Source organism: Hakea prostrata, chromosome 5 (genome assembly GCF_041222555.1).
Source record: "Hakea prostrata isolate BN-2017 chromosome 5, UWA_Hpros_2, whole genome shotgun sequence".
Taxonomy (NCBI): Eukaryota; Viridiplantae; Streptophyta; class Magnoliopsida; order Proteales; family Proteaceae; genus Hakea; species Hakea prostrata.
In genome coordinates, this window is record NC_142604.1 from 29,448,397 (window position 1) to 29,474,679 (window position 26,283).

The 26,283-nt window shown below is 40.4% G+C and overlaps 1 protein-coding gene across 2 annotated transcripts in view; it reads left to right on the forward strand.

Annotated features, from left to right (window-relative positions):
• Window positions 1-1,069: 1,069 nt before the first annotated feature.
• LOC149015793 (uncharacterized) overlaps window positions 1,070-26,283 on the forward strand; it is a 32,160-nt gene continuing 6,946 nt past the window's right edge. Inside the window, exons 1-3 of one of the 2 annotated variants that reach the window (XM_089155655.1) lie at window positions 1,070-1,640; window positions 13,066-13,305; window positions 13,465-13,567. In XM_089155655.1, coding sequence (XP_089011781.1) covers window positions 1,359-1,640; window positions 13,066-13,305; window positions 13,465-13,567 — 625 coding nt within the window. In that variant the 5' untranslated portion in view covers window positions 1,070-1,358. The remainder of the gene's footprint in view (window positions 1,641-13,065; window positions 13,306-13,464; window positions 13,568-26,283) is intronic. The other variant, XM_089155656.1, reaches the window with a different exon arrangement.

Consider the following 26,283-nt stretch of genomic DNA (forward strand, 5'->3'; position numbering starts at 1 on the left):
AGAACATTTGTATTTCTTTTAGACTTATGTGCTACAATTCCGCTGTAACTGTGGAGTGAGATTCCGCCTCACTCTACTCCTTTTTTATGTTTATATCTTGTATCATTTTCCACACTCTGATTATACTGTCATTTATTTCCTTATTTGGATCTCTCATTTATAACATTATACTTTGATTATTCTGTTCATGATTATGTTATTGCATATGTGGGAGGATGATTTCCTCGATACTTGATCTTCAGAGCTGTGGATCACACACTCGGGTATGCCAGATAGGGTACCAGCTGGGTGGATGTGACATGGAGGATCTGGAAGAATTGGAGGATCTTGTTGAATTTGGAGTTCGAGAATTTTTTCAATTCCTTGCAGAGTTTCGCCCTGATAGACCTCCTTTTCTCCGTCATATCCGTCTCCTGTCAATAATCCTGATCTGGTTCTCATTATGGCTTTTTGATCAGAATTTTCCAACGACGGCGCCAATTGTTGCTATGCAATCCTGCATGCCTCCTCAACCGAATGAACCTGCAAGAATGAGCTCGACCAGGGTGGTCAAGTTTCACCTCCGACGATCTAGTTAAGAAAGTCTCCGATTAAGGAAGGCAAGAAAGCAATAAACAATAAAATGTTGAGTAGTGATAGCTCAATTCAGTATACCTTCTTCTTGTGTTATATACCTTTTTATAGTTTTTTTATGTATGAGTTTGACTGGGACTCAAACCTTAGTTAGTCTGCTATATGAATCTTAATAATTGAATCCTACTCAAGTATGAGTAGTTGAATTCCAATGGAATGCCTTTTCTTCAACTACAAGTCTTATTGGATTCGTCTTGCTATTCTGCCGACCTTACCTTGGTCGGTTCGACTTGGTTCAGTCTGCTCAAACGAACTGGTTCGAGTTCAGCCGAACTGGTTCAGGCTAGTTTATTTCTCCTTTATGAGATAATATGCTAGTATGATAGTATGATAGTATGATATGATATGATATGATATGATATAATAGTATTGATGGTATGATGTAACAAAACAATCAGATTTATTTACACAAATATAAAAGGCGCAAACATTTCAGTTACATTACATCGTACTTCAAACGTTGCGCGCGTCCTACAAATCTGGAAATCGCGTCATTACCGTTATTCCTTTATTATTTATCTTTCCCGTTTAAAAACCTTGAATCTGCAACGGCTCCGCTTAACGAAAAAGGGAGAAAGAATCTGCAGTTGCTCCAAAGTTAGAATTAGTAATGAAACTGATTCCCAGAATCCTCCCCAACCCCATTAAATCCATCCTTTAGAGGTTGTTCCCCTTTTCTAGGGTTTTCTACTTTCCCCTCTGCAAAGTTTCACTTTTTTTTCGCCATGGAAGTACTTTCGAGCTCAGTTTTCTCATCTAGGTTCGCGGAGACTTGCCCAGCGGTTCATTCACCGGCTGCTTCGATCAAATCTTCGATTAGGCGAAGTGGGTGTATGAAAATCCATGAAAATGTGGAAACGAGACGGCTTTCTTTGAGTACGGACGGGAGGCGGCTTCATGGGCTTCGAGTTCGAGCCCTTGCTCGGGAGATTTCAGATGCAGGCGGCGAGGAGGGATCGGAAGGTGGGCCTGGTTTGTTTCCCGTGCAGGGTTCTTCGCTTTTGGAGGTAATCGCTTTCATCATCTTGGATGCTTCTCTGTGTTTCACTTCTCCGATTGCTATGTTCCGTTGCTTTCACGGGACTGGGTATCTGGTAGCATGTCGTTCACATTTTTTTCCAGTAATAATATATTAGCGCTAGTTTGTTACTGATAATTCTAGTATTTTAGTGCGTAAAGTGGCTCAATGTTATGGTTTGATCGATGGAGTACAATTGATTCCCGTTGTCTATTTGTCTTGAATTTTTTTTAGATGTATGGATTATCTATGGTTTGGAATATGCTGAAAAGAACTCGACCCATCAACTTTTCTATACTTTTAATGGATAATCTCAATTTATTGTCACAGAATTGAAGAAAAAGAAAAACTTTTGGGAGGGGGAGGATACACAACGAACCTAACAAACTAGAAAGAATTAGGCACAAAGAGGAAGAATTAGAAGATAGGAAAGCAAAATCAAACAAGTATGCAAGGATGCAAAACATTTCCTACCATAGTAGAAGAAAAGCAGCTAGTAGTTTACCTTCCATTCAGCCAACTCGCTAAGTTACTTGGATGTCCCAATTTCCAACAAGGAATGAATTCTCGCTTGTTCTCAGTTCCTTGGGATATAAGCTCTCACAATTTCTGAGTATCAAGATTAGTATCTCAAATAATCAATGGTTTAGTCTAGGTCTGGTTTTAGGTGAGTCTCACCAATTACTCTCCTTCCACAACTGGTTGATGGTGGTGCCAACTTACTAACTGAACCGATGGGTTCTCCTCTAAACTACTTCGCCACCCAATATACTTGATGTGGCCCTGGATTTAATAGGATCACTAGGGGCCAGTCTTCTAGGATCTGGATTTAGAGAACTCAGGGTTTCTGGGTTTTTGGATTTTGGGGTAGTTGATCTGGCATAGAAGAACATAGGGGTTTGCCGGGGTGGGGTTTTAGAGGATTAAGTAGAAGAATTTGGGGTTGGTTTACATATAATAGCTCGCTAAATTCCTGGTCTCATTTATAAAAGGACTTCTAATCACTTTAAATTACTCACCAAGGTAAACAAAACAAAATAAAACCAGAATATTATTAGCTACTAAGTAATCTAATCTAGTTCAAATTCTGACTTAAATACTGAATTTTATTACAAACCCTGTCTACTAGTCCCACTTTATGGGTTTATAAATTAGGCCCATTGCATCAACAAACCTCAAAATAAGAAGCCTAATGTGTCACACCCCACCTGAACGACATAGTTTCAAGGCATGACTGGTATGCTACCTATGTGAAACCCAATTTTAGGGTTAGGGTTTTTGATTATTTCTCTAAAATTAAGGGCTGCCCAGAATCTGCCAGCAAATAAGTCTAATATTATGGAATGGTTTTTGGGTTCACAGGGGTCAGCTTAGAAGAATTAGGCCAAGCTTAGGGTTTTGGGGCTGAGGGTTTAAACTTGAAACCCTTGCTCTAATGATAGTTTCACATCTAGATTTAGAAGTTAGGGTTTAGAAACTAGGGTCATAGGGTTTCGGTTAGGTTAGAAATGGCTATCCCTAAGTGGTTTTGGGGTGTGATTGAGGGTTTGTGTAGAAGTAGGGTTTAGGTCTAGAGGTCGAAGATGAATTGCAGAATTTTAGTGGAGAAAATGAAGTGCAGGAATTTTAGAAGTGTTAGGATTTCAGACTTCAGATGAAATTGAGGGTAGGGATGGGATGAGGGGTGATATGTGATCCAACTAGGAGGGAAAGGGGAGGTAGGGATTAGGAACCTAGCAGGGGTGGGGTGCTGCTGCTGCCGTAGGGAAGAAGTGACAGAGAGAGAGGGCTGAGAGGGTTGGAGAGGCGGTGATGTTGTAGGGTAGGGGAAGGGTAGGGGATCGTAGGGGGTTGGGGAAGGGCTGTGGTGCTTGGGAAATGATGCTGCCAGAGTGCAACAGCAAGGGGTAGGGGGAATTAGGGTTGTGTAGGTAGGGGAAGGGTGTGATGGGTGTAGGAGGTGAGGGAAGGGGATGGGGGTATGCTGTATTTGCTTCTAGGCTGTTGTAGTTTCTTAAAGATGTTGATGCAGATTGGAAGAAGAGTGCTAGACGGAAGATAGTTGCTGATCTTTGAAGAAGAAGCTTGCTGGAAATCCGCCATGGCCTCCTCAAACAGGAGCCTCAGTCCTTGACTTGATAACTCTTATTCAAAAAATCTGACTTAACTTCTACAAAGAAAGAATAGGCTATTTATAGCTTACTAAGACTCTAATTCAAAGTGGGACTCCTTTATAGATTAGGATCCCATTACATTTAATCACAACCATCAAAATAATAATAAAAGATATAGTGGAAAACTTAACTAAAGAGTCGAATTGACACATGTTGGAATTAAAGACTAGACTCACATGCTGAAATTAAAACCTAATTAATTAAAGACACATGCTGAAATAAGAGAATTAATTATTCTATGGGGACTAAGGACAAAATTGCCCCTTCCGCTATGGTTCGGCCACCCTAGGAAGGCTTCCGCATATGTGTGGGTTTTGGGCCCAACTTAGGGTTTCGGCGAAGAGAATTTTGGTTCACATCAGCTACGCCAGCACACCAGACAATCCAAGATTGCATAGTTTGGGGTCAATCTCACATCGACACCATAGATCTCAATGCAATGGCATAATGAGAAACCAAAATCATTCCTGGAGGAAAGAAATATGAATTGTATCGACAATGTTTAAGGTTCTCTCATACTAACTACGAGAGTGCTATCTATTGTCTAATTACATGTAATGTGTCATTACATGGTGCCAAAGTTGATTACGAAAAACGATATTCATGGAATCTGAAATCATAAAAATGGTTACTAAATGTCTATGCTCCAAAAGCACAATCAGTACACACAATTCACATCATGTGTGTTAACCTCTTGAGCTAACCAAACGTACTCCTCCAAAGCTTGAGTACCATTTGTAACACAACCTAAAGAGAAAAATTCCCCCAAGGGGTAAGCTTTTCGAAACAGGCTTAGTTAGGGGAGATGCAAGTGTAATGCAAATCTCTTAACACATTACGTCAGTCCATGCATCAATAAAACCATCCATACAGATAATCATACAACTAAGTAATAAACCAAACCATGTAGTCCATGATTATGCATGATCATTTTATTAGAATTATAACCCCTCGTCCTAGCAAATGATTACTAAGTCAATGCTGTTATGGTAGTACTTGCGACACATTACGGAGGACCGTAGAACCACTCACACAATGAATACTCGGAGGTCAAACAATAGCCACGTTGGAAGCAATCTGGGTGTAGACCTAACAACCCCTGTTATAACTGTGTGCTATCACCCATCAGCCGGGATCCAGTCATAGGTACACTGACTGTTTCTAGTAGAACTCAACTTCATACTCTGGAATAAGTAGTTTGACATGATCTCATTGAAGTGGTCTGTAAGAATTATCCAACTCCTAAACTCCTGTTGGCAAGGGTTGTAGTACTGGTACTAGGTATGTCATTTAACCAAATGTGCTTACAACTCACATGATGTTATGACCCATTATACTTATACATGCATTCTATACCACATGTACTCCTGTAATGAGTGAAGTAGAGAACCATAATAAACTCACCTTTACTATCACAACATGTATTCACAATCACAAATCTCAATTGTCACTATAATTCACTATCAGAATCATAATTACATATCCCAAACCTGATGCAAGAATAATCATGAAAAAAAAAAAAAAATTAATGATGCATGATGTTTATAAACATATAAAACTTTGAAAACAAAACGAATCCCACTCAAAAAGTGACAGCCAACGTGTGTCAGGTTTTAAGCGTCCAATACAACCCCATAACCTCTGGTTTCCATACCTAGTAAGGTATTACTGATAAACCAAAAGTACCCTTAGTTTGATTATCAAATCCTAAAAGAATAGTACTTATACCTTACTATTTTTAATATTTTTTTCCAATTGATTACGGAATATAGGTTTTGTTATGGACTCACGCTAAGAGTTCCAGATTAAACTTGATAATATAACATCAGATATGTTATTTTTTATAAAACTCGTGTTAAGAAAGTATCTTAAGTCCATTAGTCTAAACTCTAGTATTTTGTACTCTATCAGATGAGATTAGAATGTCTCAAATGTGATATGATAGTTCATCTATGAGTCCTTTACTAAAACAAACAGTTTCAAGTTAAAAATTAAACTGGATTAAGAGATAAACCCATTCTTACATGATTCGACAGAATCAGTCCGCAATCGAAAATATGTCAAATCCTGTCTTATCAAGAATATGGGATGTTGTGTTTGTGTCAATTTCAAAGGTCAGTAGAATGGTTAAAATAAACAGTGATTCATGCCAAATCTTTCCCATGATCATATGGGATCAAACCTAGGGTCATCATAGTACCCTCTTTCAAATTTTCTATCATGGTCATAGCTTGAAATTAAAAGTCAGGGGTTTTGGTCATCATAAGTTTCACCCATCATCCTAAAGGGATTAAGGAACAACTGTCTAAATTTATCCCATTGATAGAAGAAACGCACAAATCAGGTTTAGATTATTAAGGTTTCTGCTGTCTTCCCAAAGGGATTGAGGAACATGTTTATCCCATTGATTGATAGCAAAAATCCACAAATGAGGTTTATATTATTAAGGTCTCAAAAAAGAGAGGAGAAAATGAAACATGTTGGTTAAGCCGAATCTTCTTCTCTTTTCTCCTCTTCCTCTTTCCTTCTCATTTCTTCTTTTTTTTCTTTCTCAAGTTCCCACACACTCTTCTTTTTCTTTCTTTGTGTTGTGCATTAGGGTTAACCTCTCCCACTCCCTTCTGATGTAACCAGAGAGGACCCTACCCTTTTTATTTGCGGTCCTCTAGGAAGGCCCAATCTGGACTGGGGCAAATTGGTCATTTTGCCCTCTCCTTGGGGTCCTAATGGATCTTATTGGATATTTAGTACTTTTAGGAGCCCATATCTACTTATATTTTTGAATTTGAGTTAGTCTTTGATTAGTTATGGAAGAGTCCCTAGTCAGGTTAGGGGCGCAGTTACAGAGAGATCTCCATAGTTGCACTCCACTTTCTACAAGGAGTCTAGGTCCACTCTTGTTTTGTAATTTGAATCATCCTAGGACGAGTTATGTGAGAGTTCTGAGTAGAATGGGAGCCCTAAGTCTAAGTAGAAGTCCAACTCCACTTTCTACAAGGAGTCTAGATCTGCTCTTGTTTTGTAATTGGAATAATCCTAGGACGAATTATGTGAGAGTTCTTAGTAGAATGGGAGCCCCAAGTCAAGCAGAAGTCCTTTTTTATTTTGGTTCCTAAGTTGGAGTGGTAAAAGAGGTTCCTTCTTGATTATATGTCCTTATGTGTTTGCGCTTTATTTAAGAGTCCTTGCTTGTTAACCCAAAAATAAGAAGCTAAATGTCTATAGGACCCACCGATGGGCCAAAGTAAAGTGTTCTAAAGCCCAATTGACCTATTTGGACATTCTTAACTGCATTGGAATTTCTACTAAAAGGGGGCAACATACCTTTTTTTTTGGGGGGGGGGGGGGGGGGAGGTGCGGGGGTGGACCAAAAGCTTCAAATATCTCTCTTAGAAAATTTTCCACGAATTGACAGTAAAAAGAAGTAATTTCAGGTTTCAAAGCAAGCACAACTGAAGCAGCAGAAACAAAACTGGGACTTGTCTTTGATGTGCTGATCCCTATTGGGAGGTGATGTAGATTGAGGCTGAAAGAAGAAAGGTGCAAAAAAAAAAGTTACCATTCACATAGGGATGTAAATTGATAGTCAAAAATCCATATTCATATTCATTTAAGGGAATTTGCATTCACATAATCTTTATCAGGAAACTTTTTGAATCCATCTAATAACTAATGAGACGCGAATATGATAATCCCATTTTCGACCACATCTGTATATATAATCGTATATATATATATATATATATATATATACACTATTCAAATCTCAAGAACTTTGGGAGGTTGTAGAAGAAGGGTACAGCAACACAGATGACTTTGCATCTAACTTCTGTCGATTTTGCGAATTTACCATTGCATATGCTACACAACCAAATACCTTCAAATGGCTCACTGAAGGCTTCCTCTTGTATAAAACACCATTTGAAGCTTTGATACCACAATGTTGGAGAATTATATAGTCTATGCTATTCAAAACACAGCAAGAAAAAAAAACAAAACAGGAAAACATAAGCAGCCTGCAACTTTTCAAGAAGGAAGAGAAAAGATCAGAGCCTACGATGCTCTTGATTACTTGCTGTTATCACTGCATACATTAACAATAAAGAAACGGCTCTTAATATAGAGCTTGTACACCCCACGTCTCCTATTAACACTCCACTAAATAACAAACTCCAATCTCAACTAAATGACTAACCAACTTCCTAAAAAAGGTATATATATATATATATATATACTGGACACACTGTAGTAGGCATAAATAAGATTATTTACAAATATGAATACTTTTGGTATGCACTTGGTAAGTTGTTAGTGCTGCATACCTCTGTTCCCTTTTTTGGTTGCATCCTTCACAGAGCTGATAGGTGATTTGTTTATTTATTAGTTGCACTCATTATGGCAAAGCTCTCCTCATTTTCTTGGTCTGATGTATCGTTGTTCAACCAATCAAATTCAAAAGTTAAGGAATACTAGGATAACATGCTAACCTAAGGGTTACCTTTGCTATTTAAGCATTTATATGGATGAAACAAAACCATACCAGGCTCATTTTTCTGAAAGCAGAAAAATTCCTCGTTGCAGGCAGAGGAGAGATGTCCATGTGGATGTTATGGATTTTAAAAAAAAAATCTGTTTTTTCCTTTTTAATTGTGTTTCTTTATGGGTTAGTTGCAGAAAGAAAAGTGAATCTTTTAAGATGTCTTATCAAGTTATATGAAGCATGTAACAAAACAATTGACGAATTTCCCTATTTTCATCTTGTTTAAATTAAATTGCTGTACTTTTTCCTCTCAGTCTTTTTGCATGGATGCCTTAATTTGCAAATTTATGAAATAATGAAAATTGGGTGGATAGTAAAGTCCTTTGAGGGGGTATGAGCAGTAAAGATTGGAATACATTTGTGTATTTCAGTTTCTATTTGGTGCAATGATTGGAAGTGTGCAAATGAATTGGATCAATAATAATTGGATATTTGATTAAAGAAGATTTCAAATTTGGTTGCAACTCTGCTATATTCGATGCATAATGAGTGAAATTTGTATAGCGTATTTTAAATGCAGTTGAGAATGGATATGACCTACCACACCGAGTCCGATCTGTTTTTATCTCTAATTTCAAATCAATATTAGATGAGCTAAACACCTTGTTGATGCAGCCTAGGTAGAGATCCAACTAAGTTTCTGGTGAAAAATGTGACAAAAATCACCAAAACTAGCTGTGTGAAAGAAGTTGTTTAGGGATAGTTCGAGATCGAGATATCTCAACTCATCTCGACCAAGGGGAGGCATTTTTAAAGATGTGGCTCAACTGAAATCTTGGTCTCCGTTTGAGATCTCAACTTGATCGAGATCTTGGCTGAGATTTTGAATTTTTTTAGTTCACCTTGTATCTCATCTTGAGGTCCCAAAAAATTGACCTCAAACTATGTTCTGAGATTCTATTCAGTTTAAAGTTGAATAGTTTCTAGTCTCAGAATTAGAGGGTAGGCTCAAATTTCTATTGCAACCCTTTGTTTCCTTTTAGTTGGATTTAGTTTCTAAATTTTGTTGGTTTCTATTTTGAAATCAACCCAATAAAGCCGGAGCAATGTTCTGGTGAGTGACTGTAGGTGACCAGGTGACTTATGAGGGATCTGATCGTATCTCACTTTGCATATCCCCATCATTTTTTTAATCCTTTTGGTATTGATCCTGCTGCATGATCTTCCACTGGTTCTCCTGGTTAGAGGTCAACTTTGCATTAGGAGGGTAGTGGCTAAAAATAACGAGAGGTGATAGTTTGCCGGGGAATGCTTTGTTGGAACCACAGTTCGCACTACAATCCCACCTTAGGAACATATTACCTAATTGTGTGTGGGAAGATAATGTACCACCTTGGGAAGCCATCGGAACCACTCTATCCAATGGTGTAGCCTAGATCAATAACCTAGATTCTTTTCAGAATTGGCTCCGAAATAGAGTAGGTGCAGATTCATCACCATATCGGCTTCCTCCTTAGTAATAGTTTAGTATTGGATTTATGTATTTGGCCTTTGATTCCATTTGTTTACTTTGTAATAGGCCAATTCTAGGATGAAACATAAAGTAGATTTGAAATTAAAGGCTAACAAACTAAAATAACCTTGCTGTCCCTAGCTTAAAAGTTGGGCAGAATTACCACGTTACCCTTGCCCAACTAAAAATTACATTGTTGTAAAAAAAATCTAGTACAGACTACTGGTATACTAGTGGTAGAAATCCTGCACCAAATCGGCCTATTTTCTTTTGAAAGCCACCTATGGTTGATAAGTATGGTTTTTGGGCCTTTATTTCATAGGTTTGTGTATTCATGGCTCATGGGCCTTTTTTCTCTGGGCCCAAATAGGTTAATTTCAAGTATCCCAGTTTAAGTCAATTGGTTTCTATTTTCATTTAGTTTCTATTTAGAGTTAAGAGTTTAATTAGGAGTTCAACGGTAGATCACAACTCCAGCTTGTTATGTATAATTGAGCCCCCTCATTGATATGATTAATAAAGCTTCTCAGTTTGAGCATTCTCTTGTGTTTTGCTTCTGCAATGCTGGTTTTGTTCAATTTGGTCAGTGAATGTCCAAGATTGAAGAGACTGTAAGACTCTAAGGTGAGGTCAAGCCTAGATCATTGCTATAGTTGAATAGACAGCCTTCGAGAAGTTGCTTGAGCGCACTTCAGCTTTTCAGCCTCCACTAGCGCGCTACGGCTTTTTTAAGCCAGCTGAAAAACTACAGTGTGCGTCACGCTCAGCTCGCTTCGCTTTTCTTGCTTCCAAAGCTCTTCAAATCCAGGTTTTCAGTGGCTTACTCTCACTCTTTCTCCTTGTATCACCTTATTTTATTTTTCTTGAACTTTCTTGAATCTTTGGACTTTTCAAGAGACCCAAAATTCATTGTCAAATCTGTGCTAATCTGGCTGTTAGATTTGTCCCAAACTTTGGGCACATCATCTCTCCAATCCTAGTGACCTTAATCCTAGTTTGACCCCATTCTAACCAGCCAATTACAAGATTTCAATACTTTTCATACTTCCCTAAAGTCCCCAAACTATGAACCCTTTCTTGGCCCCATTTAAGTTAGTTTTTCTTTACAAATCTTGGAAGACCTGGTCCTCATTCAATTGGGGCTGCAGCAACCAGCGGTGTGCTGCAAACCTAGGTGATGTAACCTAGACTTCAGAGTTTTGAGAAGGCAATTCTCTCCCTAAAATTGGGGTTACTCCAGGATCCTCTCCTCTGTGAACCAGAAAATAAAGAACCAAGGTTTGGAAATTTGGATCTTATCGAAACCAAGATGAGATAATAAATGGGAATTTAAGCTTTAGCAAATCTAGATGGGATGGGTCTGATGGTGAAATTTTGGAAGGTAGGGGTTTTGGGCAAAAGGTTTGTCTAACAAACCTATATTGGTTGAAAGAAATTGGGAAGAAGGTAAAATTAGGGCTTCAACAAAGAAATATAGGATGTGTCAGGGACACCCAAACTCACCCTAGGATGGAAAGGGAAGCCTGCAGTTGTGCTTGAGGAGGGGGTAGAGTTCAGTTAGGAAAAGATGTGGGCTGTTATAGAGTTTTGGGTTGATCTTGATTAGGTGTTTGGGAATCCTGGAGTCTTTTCTCTCTTTTCTTCTCTTTCTTCTTTTTTCTTTTTTTTCTTTCTTTCTTTCTATCCATCTTTTCTTCTTCCTTTCTTTCAAGAAAAAGAAAGGGGGGAAAATAGGGCTGGAAGGGAAAGAAAGGGCTGGGGAGGGTTGCCACAGGGTTTGGGAGGGGTGGAGGTGGTCGTTGGTTAAGGGAAGAGAGAGGAAGGCTGGAATGGGGGAGGGGACGTGCTGTACTTGATCGAAAGGGAGAGAGGCTGTTGTGAGTGTTGAGTTGCTGTTGGAAATGGCATAATGTTGCTGAAATTTGAAGAAGATGAGCTTCAATAATTGTCGTGGCCATCCAAAGAAGACCACTTGATTTCCCTCTAGAATTTGATTTTGTTTATTCGATTCAACTTTACTTTCTTTCTTCTTCTTCTTCTTCCTTTAAGAAAAAAAAAAAAAAGAAAAAAAAAAAAAAAAAAAAAAAAAAAGAAAGAGATGTGGGCATTAAATAGCCTTACACTTGGAGGGAAAACACTTAAACTTGGAAACCTAACTTGACTCAACTAGGTAATACTTTATAAACTAGGATCCCCTGTACAACTCAATAAATAACACCCACAAAAGAAGAAATCAATTTGTAAAAGAACAAGGAATTATCCAAAAGGAATCTCACTTTAAAATTGATTCTTATTGTACTCCATCACTGACTAGGACTCTCAAGTAACTCAATTTTTAAAAAAAAGAAAAAGAAATTAGATCTGGACTAACAAAAATATGAAGAAAATTAATGGACAGAATTAATAACCAAAAGAAGTGGGAAAATAACCAAACCACCCCTTGAAGGGTTTGGCCAGCCCACTATGTGTTCAAATGGGCTTGTTCCTTGGGGCCAATTTGCTGCTTCGGCTTGGGGTGGGGGTGGGCTTGCTTGCATTACTTGGGGTCTTCGTGGTCTTGGTCTTCCACTCGATGTGTGATCTAGGTCCTGCATAACTTTTGTAGGTTGTCTTAATGGACAAGTACAGCAAATTAGCACTTGAAAACATACTTAAAACTAGTAAGCAACTTAATGGACTCCTTAGTGATTGGGCTGGCCAAATTCTGGGCTGCCTTACAAGAACAAGAGATGAAACATGAAGTAAACTTTCAAAAAGACCAATAAACTAAAATGAAGTTGTTGTCCCTGACTTTGAAGTTGGACAGAATTACCAAACTAACCCTGGCCAAACAAAAACTATGCCATTGTAATAGTATAGACTACTGGTATACTAGAAGTGTTTTGGAAGCCTAGGGGGATTCTTGTGGCCTTGACCTTCCGCTGACGTGTAATTTGGGTCCACTCTTTTTATTGCCAAGAACTGAATCATTTTCCGCATTGGTTTATGATGAATTTACTCCCTGCAGTGCCAGTGTGTGCCACCTTACTCTTGATATTTGTCTTTAAAGTATTGTGGAAGTTAATGGTTACGTATTGATTTCTATACCTGGTGAATGTGCACAACTGTTATTGAGTCTACAGAGGACTTGTGGCTTGTTTGTGTCTGTCTAAACTGTCATTTCTCAGGATGCTGATGTTTCAATAGCTTGTGATATCTGTTGATCTGTCTATAGTTTGTCCTACCTCGAAAATGGTTTTTTCTACAGTATTGTGATCGAATCTCTCGTATTATGAAGGGCGACTTAAGCCACAGTGGAAGTAATGAAAATACTTTGGGTGGAAATTCAAGTATGGCATCACCTCAAATGGTTTCAGCTGGAGGTGGAGCTGGTGGAGGTACGAGGGCTGGGCTTTTCAGAACTCCTATTTCTGGTGGTGTGCAGAGTGCAACCTCTGCTCATGATCTACCTCGACCAGCCTTGGCAGTTCGCAACCTGATGGAACAGGTAGAGTTCTATCCTAAATTCAAGGTTTTTTATCGCTTTTTCTTTGGCCTTCTGTATGAAAGTTTCCTATTGGTAAGAATGTATTAGTGACCTCACATCTTTTTGTGTTCTGACTTCTATTCCTTCCTTCCCCCCCCCCTTCTCTTGATAATCTTGAAGGCCAGATTTGCCCATTTGTGCACAGTAATGTCCCGGATGCACCATCGTCGGGAGGGATACCCGTTTGGTTCGTTAGTAGATTTTGCACCTGACCCAACGGGCCGTAAGTAACTCAACTTGAAGTCTTTCTTTTGGGATACTATCCTCTCCTCCCCCCCCTTCTTTTTTGTTTTATCATTCTATGGTCATTTGCACATGTCACATACATAGATGTTGAACCATGAAGGCCCGTTGGTTTTATCTGCAGAGGTTTGCATGGGGCAGTTTTGAGTCTTGACCATTGATAGAGGACCCTTTTGGTTTATTGATGGCTAATTTAGTTACCTCTATCATATGGACCCTTGTGTCCTGGATTCTTACTGTGTGTATCAGTTATCCGACTATTGCAGGAGAAAATGACTTTTGTGATTTGTCTAGTGGGCAAGCTCTTTTTTGGGATGAAACATTCCACATTAGATGTGAATGATGTGGGCTATATGTTTACAGGCCTCATCTAAGCTGCCATGGCATTGGAAATGATTCATCCAGTTAGGCCTGGCTGTCTGAGTCATCCACCAAACCAGCACCTCAAGTGAATGAAGGCTAGTTCTTCCAGGATCTTTTAAGAGAACCAACTCATATGGGACCAAGAAAGGGTTCCTTGGAATTTTGAGGTTAAGGTGTATGGGTGGTTGTCGCCCAATTGGTTCCTAACTATTGTAGTCTAATTCCCTGCTTGGGGTTTAGTTTGTTTGATGGGATATAGATGGATAAAGGTATATAAGGATATTTAGGGTATGAAGGATACATTAATCCATACAAGTTAATAAATTTGTTGATATGGGGTAGATTTGAGATGGGATGAAAACTTAGGGAAATAGGAAAAAACTTAACATGAATAGCAAATTGATTCTAATATAGTCTTTTCAAGTTTCAGTGATTTGGGATGGGTGGTTTGGGAGTTATTGGGTTTCTTGATTTTGGAGGGGAAATAGGATGAGAATAAAGAGTATGGGTAAATCTAAGGTTTGGTTTGCCTGATAGGGCTGAAATTGGGATGGAAGGTCACAAGGGTTGGGGGAATGAGGTTCCTAAAGTTTGGGATAGATCCAATGGCTAGATTGGTGTAGATCGAACCGTGAATTTTGGATGTCTAAAAAACTAAGAAAATTCGAGAAAATAGAAAAAAGGGTGATATTAGAAGGGGAAAGGAACTAGCTGACTTGTTAATTACCTGTAACACAAGCCTTGTAATGGGGTATGATGGAGATGGAAAGAAGTGGAGGTGGGCTACAAGCACTGCTGATGGAGAATCCCTTAAATAGAAACCTTAAGGTGCTTACTCGACCACATGGAGGTCGTTTACCACTGATAAGAAGCTCTACTAACCTTGCTTTTAGTCAGCAACAACTCTTTATTCACTATAATCTGAATTCCGTAATCCATTATCTGTCCAGGGCTTTATTTATAGCCTTACATAAGAAGCTCTAGGGAAATTAGGACTTAGAAACTGACTTTCCTAGTTGTACACAATGTACTAATCCAAATTCAAATAGGACTCTTATACTTAAAAGGACTCCTTATCATATCCTTGACTGACTTAAACTCCTAAAAATAAAATAAAACATAAGAAAAAGATTATTCTGCCCTTATAACTGAAGTTGGGCTGAATTTAGATAATTAAACCAATTAAACTAAAATAAAAACCTATTTTTGTACTTGACCTAAACACTAAACTTACAGGCCCAATGGCCCATAGAGTAGGCCCATGACCACATAAACATGTTGAACAAAGGCCCAACACCCATATATCAACACTAGGTTGATTTCAAAGGGAAGTTGGCCAATTTGGTGCCTGACCTGCATCAATTCTTCAAGCGTATCCAGAATCGTAAGAGTTCTGGTAATTAACATCTTATAGGATTGTTTAGTTTGGTCTATTTGATCATTTAATAGTAGCCTAGTACCAATAAAGCAGTGGATCAACCTGTATACAATTTGTTATGCTTCTATTGGATGACCATGGGTAGACTATTGACAAGGTTCCATATGTAGTCCTACATTAAATGGAGATAAACTAGGTGCCAGATCTTCCTGAGTTCAATATCAAACCACCGAGTGAGTAATGGCAGATTTAAGTTTAGGGTTTCTGACTTGAGGAAAATTTCGGGAGATAGGTTTCCAATGGGAGTTAGGCTGCAAATTTAAGGCTTTGTGCTCTTGTGGGACTCTACTTAAATCTGATTAGAGTTGGTTCTGATGTCTGAAACTAAATTCCTATATTTAGGGCATTTGAGAAAAGTTATGCAGCTGGACAATGGGGTTTTAATGATTTATAGTGGTTGGGCTTTGGGTTGACTTTAGGGGCTGGTCAATGAGGTTTTAATGATTTATGGTGTCTGGGCTTTGGATTGACTTTAGGGCTATGATGAAGGTGCTGCCCTACAAAATAGAAGGAATTTTAATTGAGACTGAAGGGAATGAGTCGCAAGTTTTAGGATTTTGAAGGGAGACAGGTCTTAACTGAAGTTAGGTTTTAGCAGGTTTGGTGCTGCATCCTAGGGGTGCAAGTTTGGCCCTAATGGCCTTGACCCGCCCTAAGCCCGCCTTGAGCCCAAATAGGGCTTGGGCTAAAGATTTTGGCCCTAAGGGCCGGTTAGGGCCAAAATATTCTGGCCTTGAACTAGGGCCAAGGGCAGGCCTGGGATTACTCTCTGGCCCGCCCAGCCCATCCCGGCCTGTCTTTGATCTTGGCCCTGATTTTGACCCTGATCTAGGCCTTGATCTTAGCCCTGATCTTGGCTCTGATTTTGGACCTGATTTTAATCCTGATTTTGGCCCTGATTTTAATCCTGATTTTGGCCTTGATATTGTCCCTAATCTTGGCCTTGATCTAGGCCCATGATTTTGGCCATGATTCCTGGACCCTCCACCCATATGGACAGGAATTAATTCTAATCCACATGGGTGAATACTTGACATGTGTCAAATTTTAAAAACATGATCATGTTTTGTAAAAAATTAATAAAAATAAATTATATCATCATTACCAATGTAGTAAGCATCCATTTGATTGTGGCCCGATCCTAACTCTAATTTTGGCTCTAGTCTTAATGTTAATTTGACCCTGATCATGTACTAGATTTTTACCCTAATCTTCATATTAACTTGATACAACTATAAGTCTCAACTTTGACCTTCAGTCATTTTGGTCATATTAGACTATGTGTTCACTATTTATTTATTTTTAAGATAATTTTAATTTTTTGAACTAAGTAATTTTTAGTTCCCAAAAATCATTGATTTTTTTTTTGGACTAACGCGAGATAATATATTATAAATAATAAAAACTAGTATATAGAGAATTAATATCTAATATATCTACACCCCAACTTCTCATCATGAATATTGACATCTTTCTTTTACCTCCAATGTGATATTTCAGAAGGAAAAAAAAAACTTATTAAGTACAAATAGCTATGTTTGTAACTAAAATATCATTTTCTTTAACTACAAAAAAATTATCAATACTAAATTATCGTTGATTTACTTGTTAACAAAGTTTTGAATATGGATTGTTTTGTTGAATAAGGATATCAATGGGAGACGTTTTCAATTTCCATCACCAAAGCAATGGGAGACTTTCAGAGCTCAATATAGAGTTATGCATAATGAATTTATCTATGTATAAATCAACACTATCAACTTATTGATTATTTTATCATTTTGTATGAACTTGAATCATCTTATATTTCTATGGATTTTATTTTTAGTTTACTTGTGGTACTTTTTTTTTTTTTTTAATATGAATTTACATTTGATATTTCAGGTCCAAGGATAGTACCAATTAAGGCTAGGGCCAAGATAGGGTCAATCAGAGCCAGGGACAAGGCTAATCAGGGTCAGGGTCAGGGCCAATTAGGGCCAACCCATCCCGACCTGGCCCTATTAGGGCCAATTAGGACGGGAATGGGCTTGGCTTGGCCCTGTAAGGCTTAGGGCCAGGGACAATAATCCTTGGCCCTGAACTAGGGTCATGGCTGGAATCGGCTCAGATTAGAACATATAGGGCTGGGCTTGGGATTGCAAAAGCCCGGCCCAGCCCGGTCCAGTTGCAGCCCTAGATGCAGCTGCAAATTGGATAAAAGGCTACACTAATGGAGGGGATTATATGGTTTAAAGATGGATGTGGATGTGGCTTCGGAGAATCTGCTCATGGAAAAAACCTTTTTTTAAAATCTTCTAGGAAATTCTGTAGAACAGTTGGGGACTTTAATGGCAGCTAGGATCAAAACACCAAAAAAAGGGGAAAGGAGTGGGATGACATGATGAAAGAAGACTGACTCCACAGTCTAGGTTTGAATATTACTTACTAAATTCCAACTAGCAGCTTGAATACCATACACTACAGAGCAGCAACCTGGATATTGCTCACGAAGTTTCAGCTTAGATATTACAAATCAGTGACGATGATTCTGATGCAGGATGAGGCAGCAGCCACAATTGAACGCAACAAATTAAATTTTTTTACACTATTCTACTTTGTTTGAACCATGATGGGGTTAAAGTAGGGGCTAAGAATGGCCTGCGGACAAAGTCACGATTAGGAAAACTGAATGCAAATAAAAAACAAGAATATTTGCTATAACCTAGTTAACTGCATGCAACCAGCTAACAGCCCTACTAGTTAACCACTATCAAGTCATTTGACAACTTAAGTGATCGTATGATGACTGATTAAATCATATTAAAGCTGAATCCTTGCTTAGCCTTAGTTCCCTTATTCTAAGCCGTAAAGGAGCTCATCACACTTTAAATCCATTGGATCAAAGGCCCATAACCTATATACCCAAACCCTAAGCCAATACATAAAAAAAATAAGCCCAACTTGGGGTTGGATGTGGATCACTTCCAGGTTTTACCTAAAGGCCCTAAACTAGGGTTGAAGACAGAACTTTCGATCACAACATTCATTTCTCTGTAACTTTTGTCGGTTGCTTTTGAGGGATAAATGTCCAAATTAGGTCTTGGGACTTTGAGGCCTTTATGTTAAGCCCTTTAATGTATGTGGTAGAATTCTTTGAGTTTGAATATTGACACCCAAAGTGATAGTTTGCCTCCAGACTCTTCTTGGTTGGTTAAAGTTATTTACATCTTTAATATGGTCTATTCTACAATGTTTGGTAGTCACATAATTCAAGTGAAATAACTCAAATGTGCAAAGATACATAGATGTTGAATTATAAACCATATCATAAATCATAGATCTTATGTGGGCAATCTTTCCCATTTAAAATAGTGAGTTGGGTGAAGAGATCTCAGTGATATATTGTAGTTATTCTCTTTGGAACTCAATGGTCCATCTTGAAGGGTGTATGGCGTCATTTGGGCTGAAACTTGCTCGGGTAGCATATTTCAGGCCTTTAAACTCAATGCCCTCTGGTTTATGAAAAAACAATGGTAAATGAGAGTTCCATTTGGGTCTGCAACATTCAAACAAGGTTCCCCCCCCCCCCCCCCCTAAAAAATAAATTTTTATAAATATGACATTTATTTACCCAAAGCTCCAGCTGGAGCCTATTACATATAAGCAGGAACTTGGGTGCACGTATCCGTATACCCACTAGCCAACTGTTGCTTCAGCCTAATTTTACCTCCGCCATTGAGCAACTTCCCACAATATGTAAATATTTACATATTGTTTTTCTTTTACTTTTTCTATTTAATTTATTTTTGGTTTTTTTTAATTATTTTTTATTATTATTATTTTTTATTATTATTTTTTAAAAAATTTCTTAACATTGGGACTTAATGTTTCCATGCAGTGTCTGTCCTTATTGTGTGGCAAACAACCTAGATAACAAATTTGTAAACCATTATGTTTAACGTATGTGATAGATAATACATGTTCTACATAGAATATTCTCATAAAAATTAAAGAGTGATGAAATCATACATTCAAGTTCAAACAAGTTTGTGTTCAAAGTTCAACCTTAAGCTGGAGAAGTGGCATCGAGTGAGTACATCACTTAGCTTTTCGGAACAACTTTAATGTAGCCTCAATTGGTTGAAGGCCCATTAACCAAGATCTTGTGCGCAATGATTTCCAGGCTCCAGTAGGATAGGGTTAGGTAGTTATGTTCATGGAATAAATTTCGCTCGAAATTGTTGAAATTTGGGGCAAAAATTACTGCATTTTTTCAAATAGAAACGAAATGCAGAAAAATTTGTCGGAATCAATTGTTTTGACGGAAATTACAAAATGTGACCTTTCATGTTATAAATCCTCTCTGTTTATAGCGGAACCTGCGAAATAATGCAGGTTCCGCCAGTTTCGACCCATTCCGCCTCTTCAAGTTTTGAGCCTAAACAAAATTTTCTCATTTCTCTTGGATTCTATCCCCATTTCACCTCATTTTAGCAACCCCTTTGCATTCCTACTGCACTCTTGCTCCAAGAACTAACAATCAGCCTATTTCTTGGAGAATCAGCAATAGGGGGTGGGGAAGAGAGCGAAGTCTTGTCGAAACATCAAAATAGATGGCATTCCAAATCAAATCACGGGATCGGGATTTGGAAATCCATCTTCTTAGATTACGTAATCTGGATAGTGGCTGCAAAGACAAGCTTACCCACATGGTCACGAGATAGTGGCACCTGCAAAGTTTCTCAAGATCCATTTCCATTCTCGTTCAAAGCCAAAAGGGCGTCGCGATCTAGGCCAAATAGTGGCAAGGGCTAGGATCCAAACAGAGCGGGATAGCGGGCAACCAAAGAAGAGATGGTCCAGGTCCTCTGAACAGTTCCAACAAGTGACATAGTTGGGGCTAACAGGAATGTGGCGGCTAATGAGAAAAGCTTGGGTAGGAAGAGAAAGGTTAAGGGCTCTCCAAAGGGTGAGGGAGTGGCGAGGGATGTGGCCTTTAAACCAAACAAGCTTACACCATGGGACCGGGGGGGAGGGGGTTTTGAGGAGGTTCCAGTGCCGAGGCAATGGTGAATGGGTTAGAGGGGGATTGAAGCCGGGTGATACGATCCTCAGAGAGGGAGAGGAGGGGGGGGGGAGGGAGGTCCAACCCTGTGTGAGACAGGGGTGAGGGATGGTAGTCCAAGACCTAAAGAAAATGAAAGTGGAGAGGGGGGTGGATTTAGGGATACAAGAGTCATACACAGTTTTGGGACCAAGAAGAGTGAACAAGATACCCATCGAATGCCAAGGATCAAGCCAGAAAGAGATTGAGAGACCGGTAGAAATCGGGATAGAAATTGCGAGAGATAGCGCGGTCTCGGAGAAGCGGGAGCTTCCTCCAGATCCAGGAGGGGTTGGCAGGGAGGGAGACAGTCCAAAGGGAGTCATTCTTAAGAAGGTATGAATAGACCCAAGAGACCCAAATGGAATCATGTTTAGAGGCAATTTTCCATATGAGTTTCATAAGGCACGCCATATTCATGCTTGAAATACGACGGATACCCAAACCTCCTTCAGAATAGGGCAGGCAAATAGCTTTCCAAGGTATGGGATGGAGGAAGCGGGAGATCTCTTGGCCTTTCCAAAGGAAAGCGCAGAAGATAGATTCCAGAGAGTGGATAGTGGATTTGGGAAAGGAAAAGATACCACACCAATAAAGATAGGAGGATTGAAGGACAGAGCGGATGAGCACCACTCTCCCAGCAAAAGAAAGAAGCTTACTCTTCCAGAGTTAGAGCTTTTTCCAAATATGGTCAAGCATAGGGGAGCAGTGATGACGAGTTAGCCTACCAAGGATGAGGGGGAGGCCAAGATAGGTGACGGGGAAGGAGCCAAGAGAAAACCCGTTAGAAGGAGGAGGGAGGCACGGGTAGAGTGCGGGGATACCGAGAGAAAGATAGTAGACTTCTCAAAATTGACTTTGAGACCGGAGAGAGATTTAAAGAGAGAGAGAGAGAGAGTGGGACGGGATAGATGAGATAGAGGAATGGTCAGCCTTAAAGAAAATCATGAGATCATCCGCGAAGGCCAAGTGGGTGAGTTTCAAGGATCAACACTTAGGAATCGGAGAGATGAGCATTTGATCAGTTTTGGATTGAAGGAGGTGGGAAAGAACCTCAAGGCCTAAGGTGAAAAGATAAGGAGAGAGGGGACATCCTTGACGGATCCCGACTCGAGAAGCAAAGAAACCCGCAAGGGAGCCATTAGTGATTATAGAGAAATGGGGGGGGGGGGTGGAGATGCGGGTCTCAATCCAATGGATGAAGGGAGGGGGAAACCCATAGCCGATAGAACTTCACTAATAAAGTCCCAACGGATAGAGTCAAAAGCTTTGTGGAGATTAACTTTCATGAGGGCAGCAGGAGAATGGGCAGATCTGTCAAAACCTCAAATAATCTCAGCACAGAGGAGGATATTGTCAAAAATGCTGCAGCCAGCAATGAAAGCGGATTGGTTAGGACTCACAAGAGAGGGAATGATAGACTTTAATCGATTGGCCAAGACCTTGGCGATGAATTTATAGAGGAGGTTACAGAGAGAAATTGGACGGAAGTCCGAAAGGGAGGAGGCACCCAGCTTTTTGGGGATGAGACAGAGAAATGTATTATTGATAGATGAGAGCTGGGAAGGATTAAGGAAAAAGCTACGAATGGCATGAATGAGATCAACTTCAATGAAGTCCCAGGTAGCTAGAAAAAGTCCCATACTGAAGCCATTTGGGCCAGGGGCTCTATTAGCTTTATGGGAATGGATGGCAGCACGGATTTCTGCGGGGGAGGGGATAGAGCAAAGGGAAGACGAGAGGGATGGGTCGATGAATTTGTTAAGGATGGAGGGGTTAAGGGGAGGGTGATGAGGGATAGAGGAGGGGGAAAGGAGATTCGAAAAGAAAGAGACAACTTCCTCTTTGATTCTAGGAGGGTCATAAATCCAGACACCCCCATGAGAGAGAAGGCAAGGAAGGTTATTGAAATTGTGGCGAGCTTTGAGAGAGCGGTGAAAGTAAGCTGTATTAGCATCTCCCAGCTTAAGCCACTTGATTTGAGATTTTTGGCAGAGAAAGCTTTCCTCATGAGAAGAGAGCGAAGAGAGGAGCAAGGAAAGAGATTTCTCTTCCTCAGCCAAAGAAAGGCTAAAGGGATTAGCTTGGAGGAGGGATTGAACTCTGGAGAGATCAGCACGACAAGAGGAGACTCTAGATGAGATGTTACCAAAAGAAGAAAAATTCCAGGAACGAAGAGCCTCTTTTGTATTACGAAGCTTACGAGCAAAAGCTACAAGAGGGAGAGAGTAGCAGTGGGTGGGCTGGGATCAAGCATTGGAGACAGTGGGAAGAAATGATGGGTTGGAGGTCCACATATCAAAGAATTTGAATGGTTTGGGGCCAAAAGACGGATGATCAAGGAGATTAAGATGGCAAGGAGAATGATCCGACAGGAGGGGGAGGGGAGAAAAGGGCATAAGAAGAGGGGAAATGGGAAAGCCAAGGGTCATTGACGAGGAACCTGTCAAGCTTGGAAGCAATACGGGCATTACCAGATCTTCAATTTTGCCAAGTGAGATGGTGGCCACTCCAACGGAGATTGGAAACACCCACATCATCAATCCAAGAATTGAAAGCATCAACAGCTAAGGGGTCAGGGGGGTTACCTCCAATTCGTTCGTTCGAGAAATGAACAATGTTGAAGTCAACCCCAATACCCCAAGGTTGATCCACCAGGGAAGAAGAGATAGAATGGAGATCAAACCAAAGGGAGACTCTATCAGAAGGACGGTTGAAGCCATAGACAATGCACATATAGAAAGAGGGGAAAGAGGTAGAGGAAATGTGGAAATGTAAGATGTGGAAATGTAAGATTTGAGAGGAAGAGAAGAGAAGAGTGGGTTGGAATTTTGAAGAGTCCCATAGGACCCAAATACGACCATTAGAAGAGTGGGAGGAGTTGGAGAGGAAAGACCAAGAGGGGGCAATGGAGTTGGCAATCTGACGGGCATTGTCACTATGAACATGGGTTTCAAGTAATGCAAAAAATAAAGGGAAATAAGACCCCTTACATTCCATATAATGATGTCAGTCATTTAAATACACATGGGGGTTGGCAGTGTTGATGTTGCATGGGGGTGGGGAGTCATCTTGCCTACTAGATATGCATGATTGAATATCCACTGAAAGAAAAGGGGACGTCTCACACAGGGAAGAACTAAGGGGGGAGGGAGATTCAAATATATCAGGATCAATGGTTGAAACAGAGCCAGGGGATGATAGTTTGGGGGTGGAGAAGGGTTCGGTAGAGAGAGGGGAAGTAGCAGCCGAAGCTACAACATCAGTTGGGCAATGGTTAGAACTAGAGGGGAGAGATGGGCCGGTTAAAGGGGGGATAATGGGTCAGGGTTTGTAGGCTTAGTTGGAGGGTTTTGTTTAGAAGGTTTAGTTAGAGGGAGTGGGTTAGGTGGGCTTTTTGGTTTTGGGCCAAGGTATCTTCGGGTAATGGGTTTAAAGGGGTTGGTCTTAATAAGCGGGCCAGAGCCTGAAATGTTCAGAGGACCAAGAGAGGGAGGTGAGATGGCCTTTGGGCCAAACAAAGAGGGCCCAGACAAGGTAGATATCGTGATTCTAGATAAAAGGTGAGGCGGTGGAAGGAGAGAGGGGCTAAGAGAAGGTGAAGGTCTGGCGATAGGTTACAGAGAGGCACGGGTCAAAGAAGAGGAAGAACTTCTCAAAGGGGTAGGATGTAGAGGGACATGGTTCGCGACAGATTCAAGGCTATCATGAGAAGGAAAACATACCTGGGAAACAGTCGCAGGCGCCAGTACAGTCGGAGACCCAGGGTAAACAGGCTTTAGGGGAGCAGCCGTTGGCGAATCGTCGATCAAGGTGTGATCCGACATGGCAGAGGCAAATACAAGCACAATAGGCTCAGAAGGAGTAGTCTTCAGCAGCAAGGCAGTCGTACGGTGGATCTTCTTTTTATTCTTTTTCCTTCAATAAACATTTCCGGCGAGAGAAGTTGCCGGCGGCAAAGTAGCAGTGGTAGCATCAATAGTGATAAGTTCCAAACGGTCAATCAATTTGTGAGGAACAACTGATTCCAGGGGAGACATCAGTTCAACTAACGGAGGTGTCGGCAAGATAGCATAGTTCAGACGGCCATCATCAGCAGTGGTGGGCAGCAGGATCTTCCGAGAAGATTGATTAGTAGCAGCGGTGTTCGTCGAAACAGCAGGTAAAGGGGCGGCAGAAGACGTGGCAGGAGCAACGGCGACAGGGGCAAGAGCAGCCGAGCATGAATGGGTTTCATGGCCAAAAGTTTGACAGAGGTGGCATCGCGAAGGAACCCAGTCGTACATGATAATTTGATTGAGGTGCTTGCCAGAGTCGTCGACGATAGAGATACAAGGAGGCAGGGGCTTTGAGGCAGGAACGTCAACACAAATACTAGCATAAGAGAGATGCTCCAACCTGAAAGTTTTCAGGTCCGATCGAATAGGGCGACCCTACGCAGATATGATACGGCTAAGGCAATCGCGGCTCCAGAACTCCAGGGGAAGTCCAGGGAGGTTGGGCCACAGGGGGAGAGAGTTGAAATCATCCCGGCGGAGAGGCATAGAGGGTTCCCAAGGCTTGATGAAAATTGGTGATTTCCCAACATACCATGAGGAACCCTCAATGGCTTTGGAGTGACAAGCAGCAAAAGAGAATTTGAAGAGCAAAATCCCTTTATCAATAACAAAAGATTCCAGGGAGCCAAGCGCGTTCCATTGTTTAGCAAGGGAGGCTTTGATAATACCCAAAGGGGGGCAGGAACCCAGAAACTGACCCAGAACAGCAAGTTTCCAGCGGAGAATCTTAGGAGAGGTAGCAAAGGAGGGCAATGAACCAGAGGGACAGGGGAGCCAGAAGGAGAAGAAGAAGAAGAAGGAATGAAAGAGAGAATGCGGTCAGGGGTGGAGGGATGGAAGAGGGTGTTCCAGGCAAACAACAAGGATTGGGAAGGAGCTTGGGGAGTTGGAGATGGCAAAGGATGGTTAGCAGAGGTGAGGGGGTTCTGGTTCAGGGTGGTGGAGGGGGGGATGGCAATGGAGGGTCAGGGGGGGGCGGGGGAAGGAGGAGAGGGATCCATCAAGGGACAACAAAGAGAGGAGGGGAGAATGGTCGTCGGAGAAGAGACAAGGTTACCGGAGAAGGAGCAGAGGTCGTCGGAGAAGGAGCATTAGGAGTTTCAAAAGTACATTCAAAAAGCATCACAGTTTCTTTTTTGTGTTGATCTATGATTATGTGAAGTTGAAATTAATTTTTGCATATTGCTACTTTTTTTTTTCTCTATTTAAAATTATTTTCTAAAATATGTATATTCCTAAAATACACATGTATACACTCATGTATGAACTTCAAAGTGATGAATGTGATACGTATTAGGCGGACTTGTACTTGGTAATATTTTCGGTGGTTCTCATATATACTTGAATGTTACATTTTCAATGGTTTTTTTGGTAAACTGCTCCATTATATATTTATTATGCTTTAAATAGGTAGGATGCAAGAATCAATATCATTTTGAGTCCATATAAGGCTTGAAATTGAAGTTTGAAACTTTAGGGAAAAAAAGTCATTGATTTCGATTGAAATTTCGGTCGAAACCTGAAAATCTCGCATTTTCTCTGTGTCGAAACTTCAGTTTTGATCAAAATTTGTTCCTTGGTTATGTTATGCCATGGGTAAGATTTTGTGATAAAGGCTATGTTGGGATTATTTGTGGGACTAATGGTGGAGTTGGTTTTTGTATAGAAGCTTGAAGAACTTGTATGGGTTGCTTAGGCTTGGTGTCAAATCGATTATGTAAGGTTTTAAGCTAAATTGGGAGAAAAGGGGA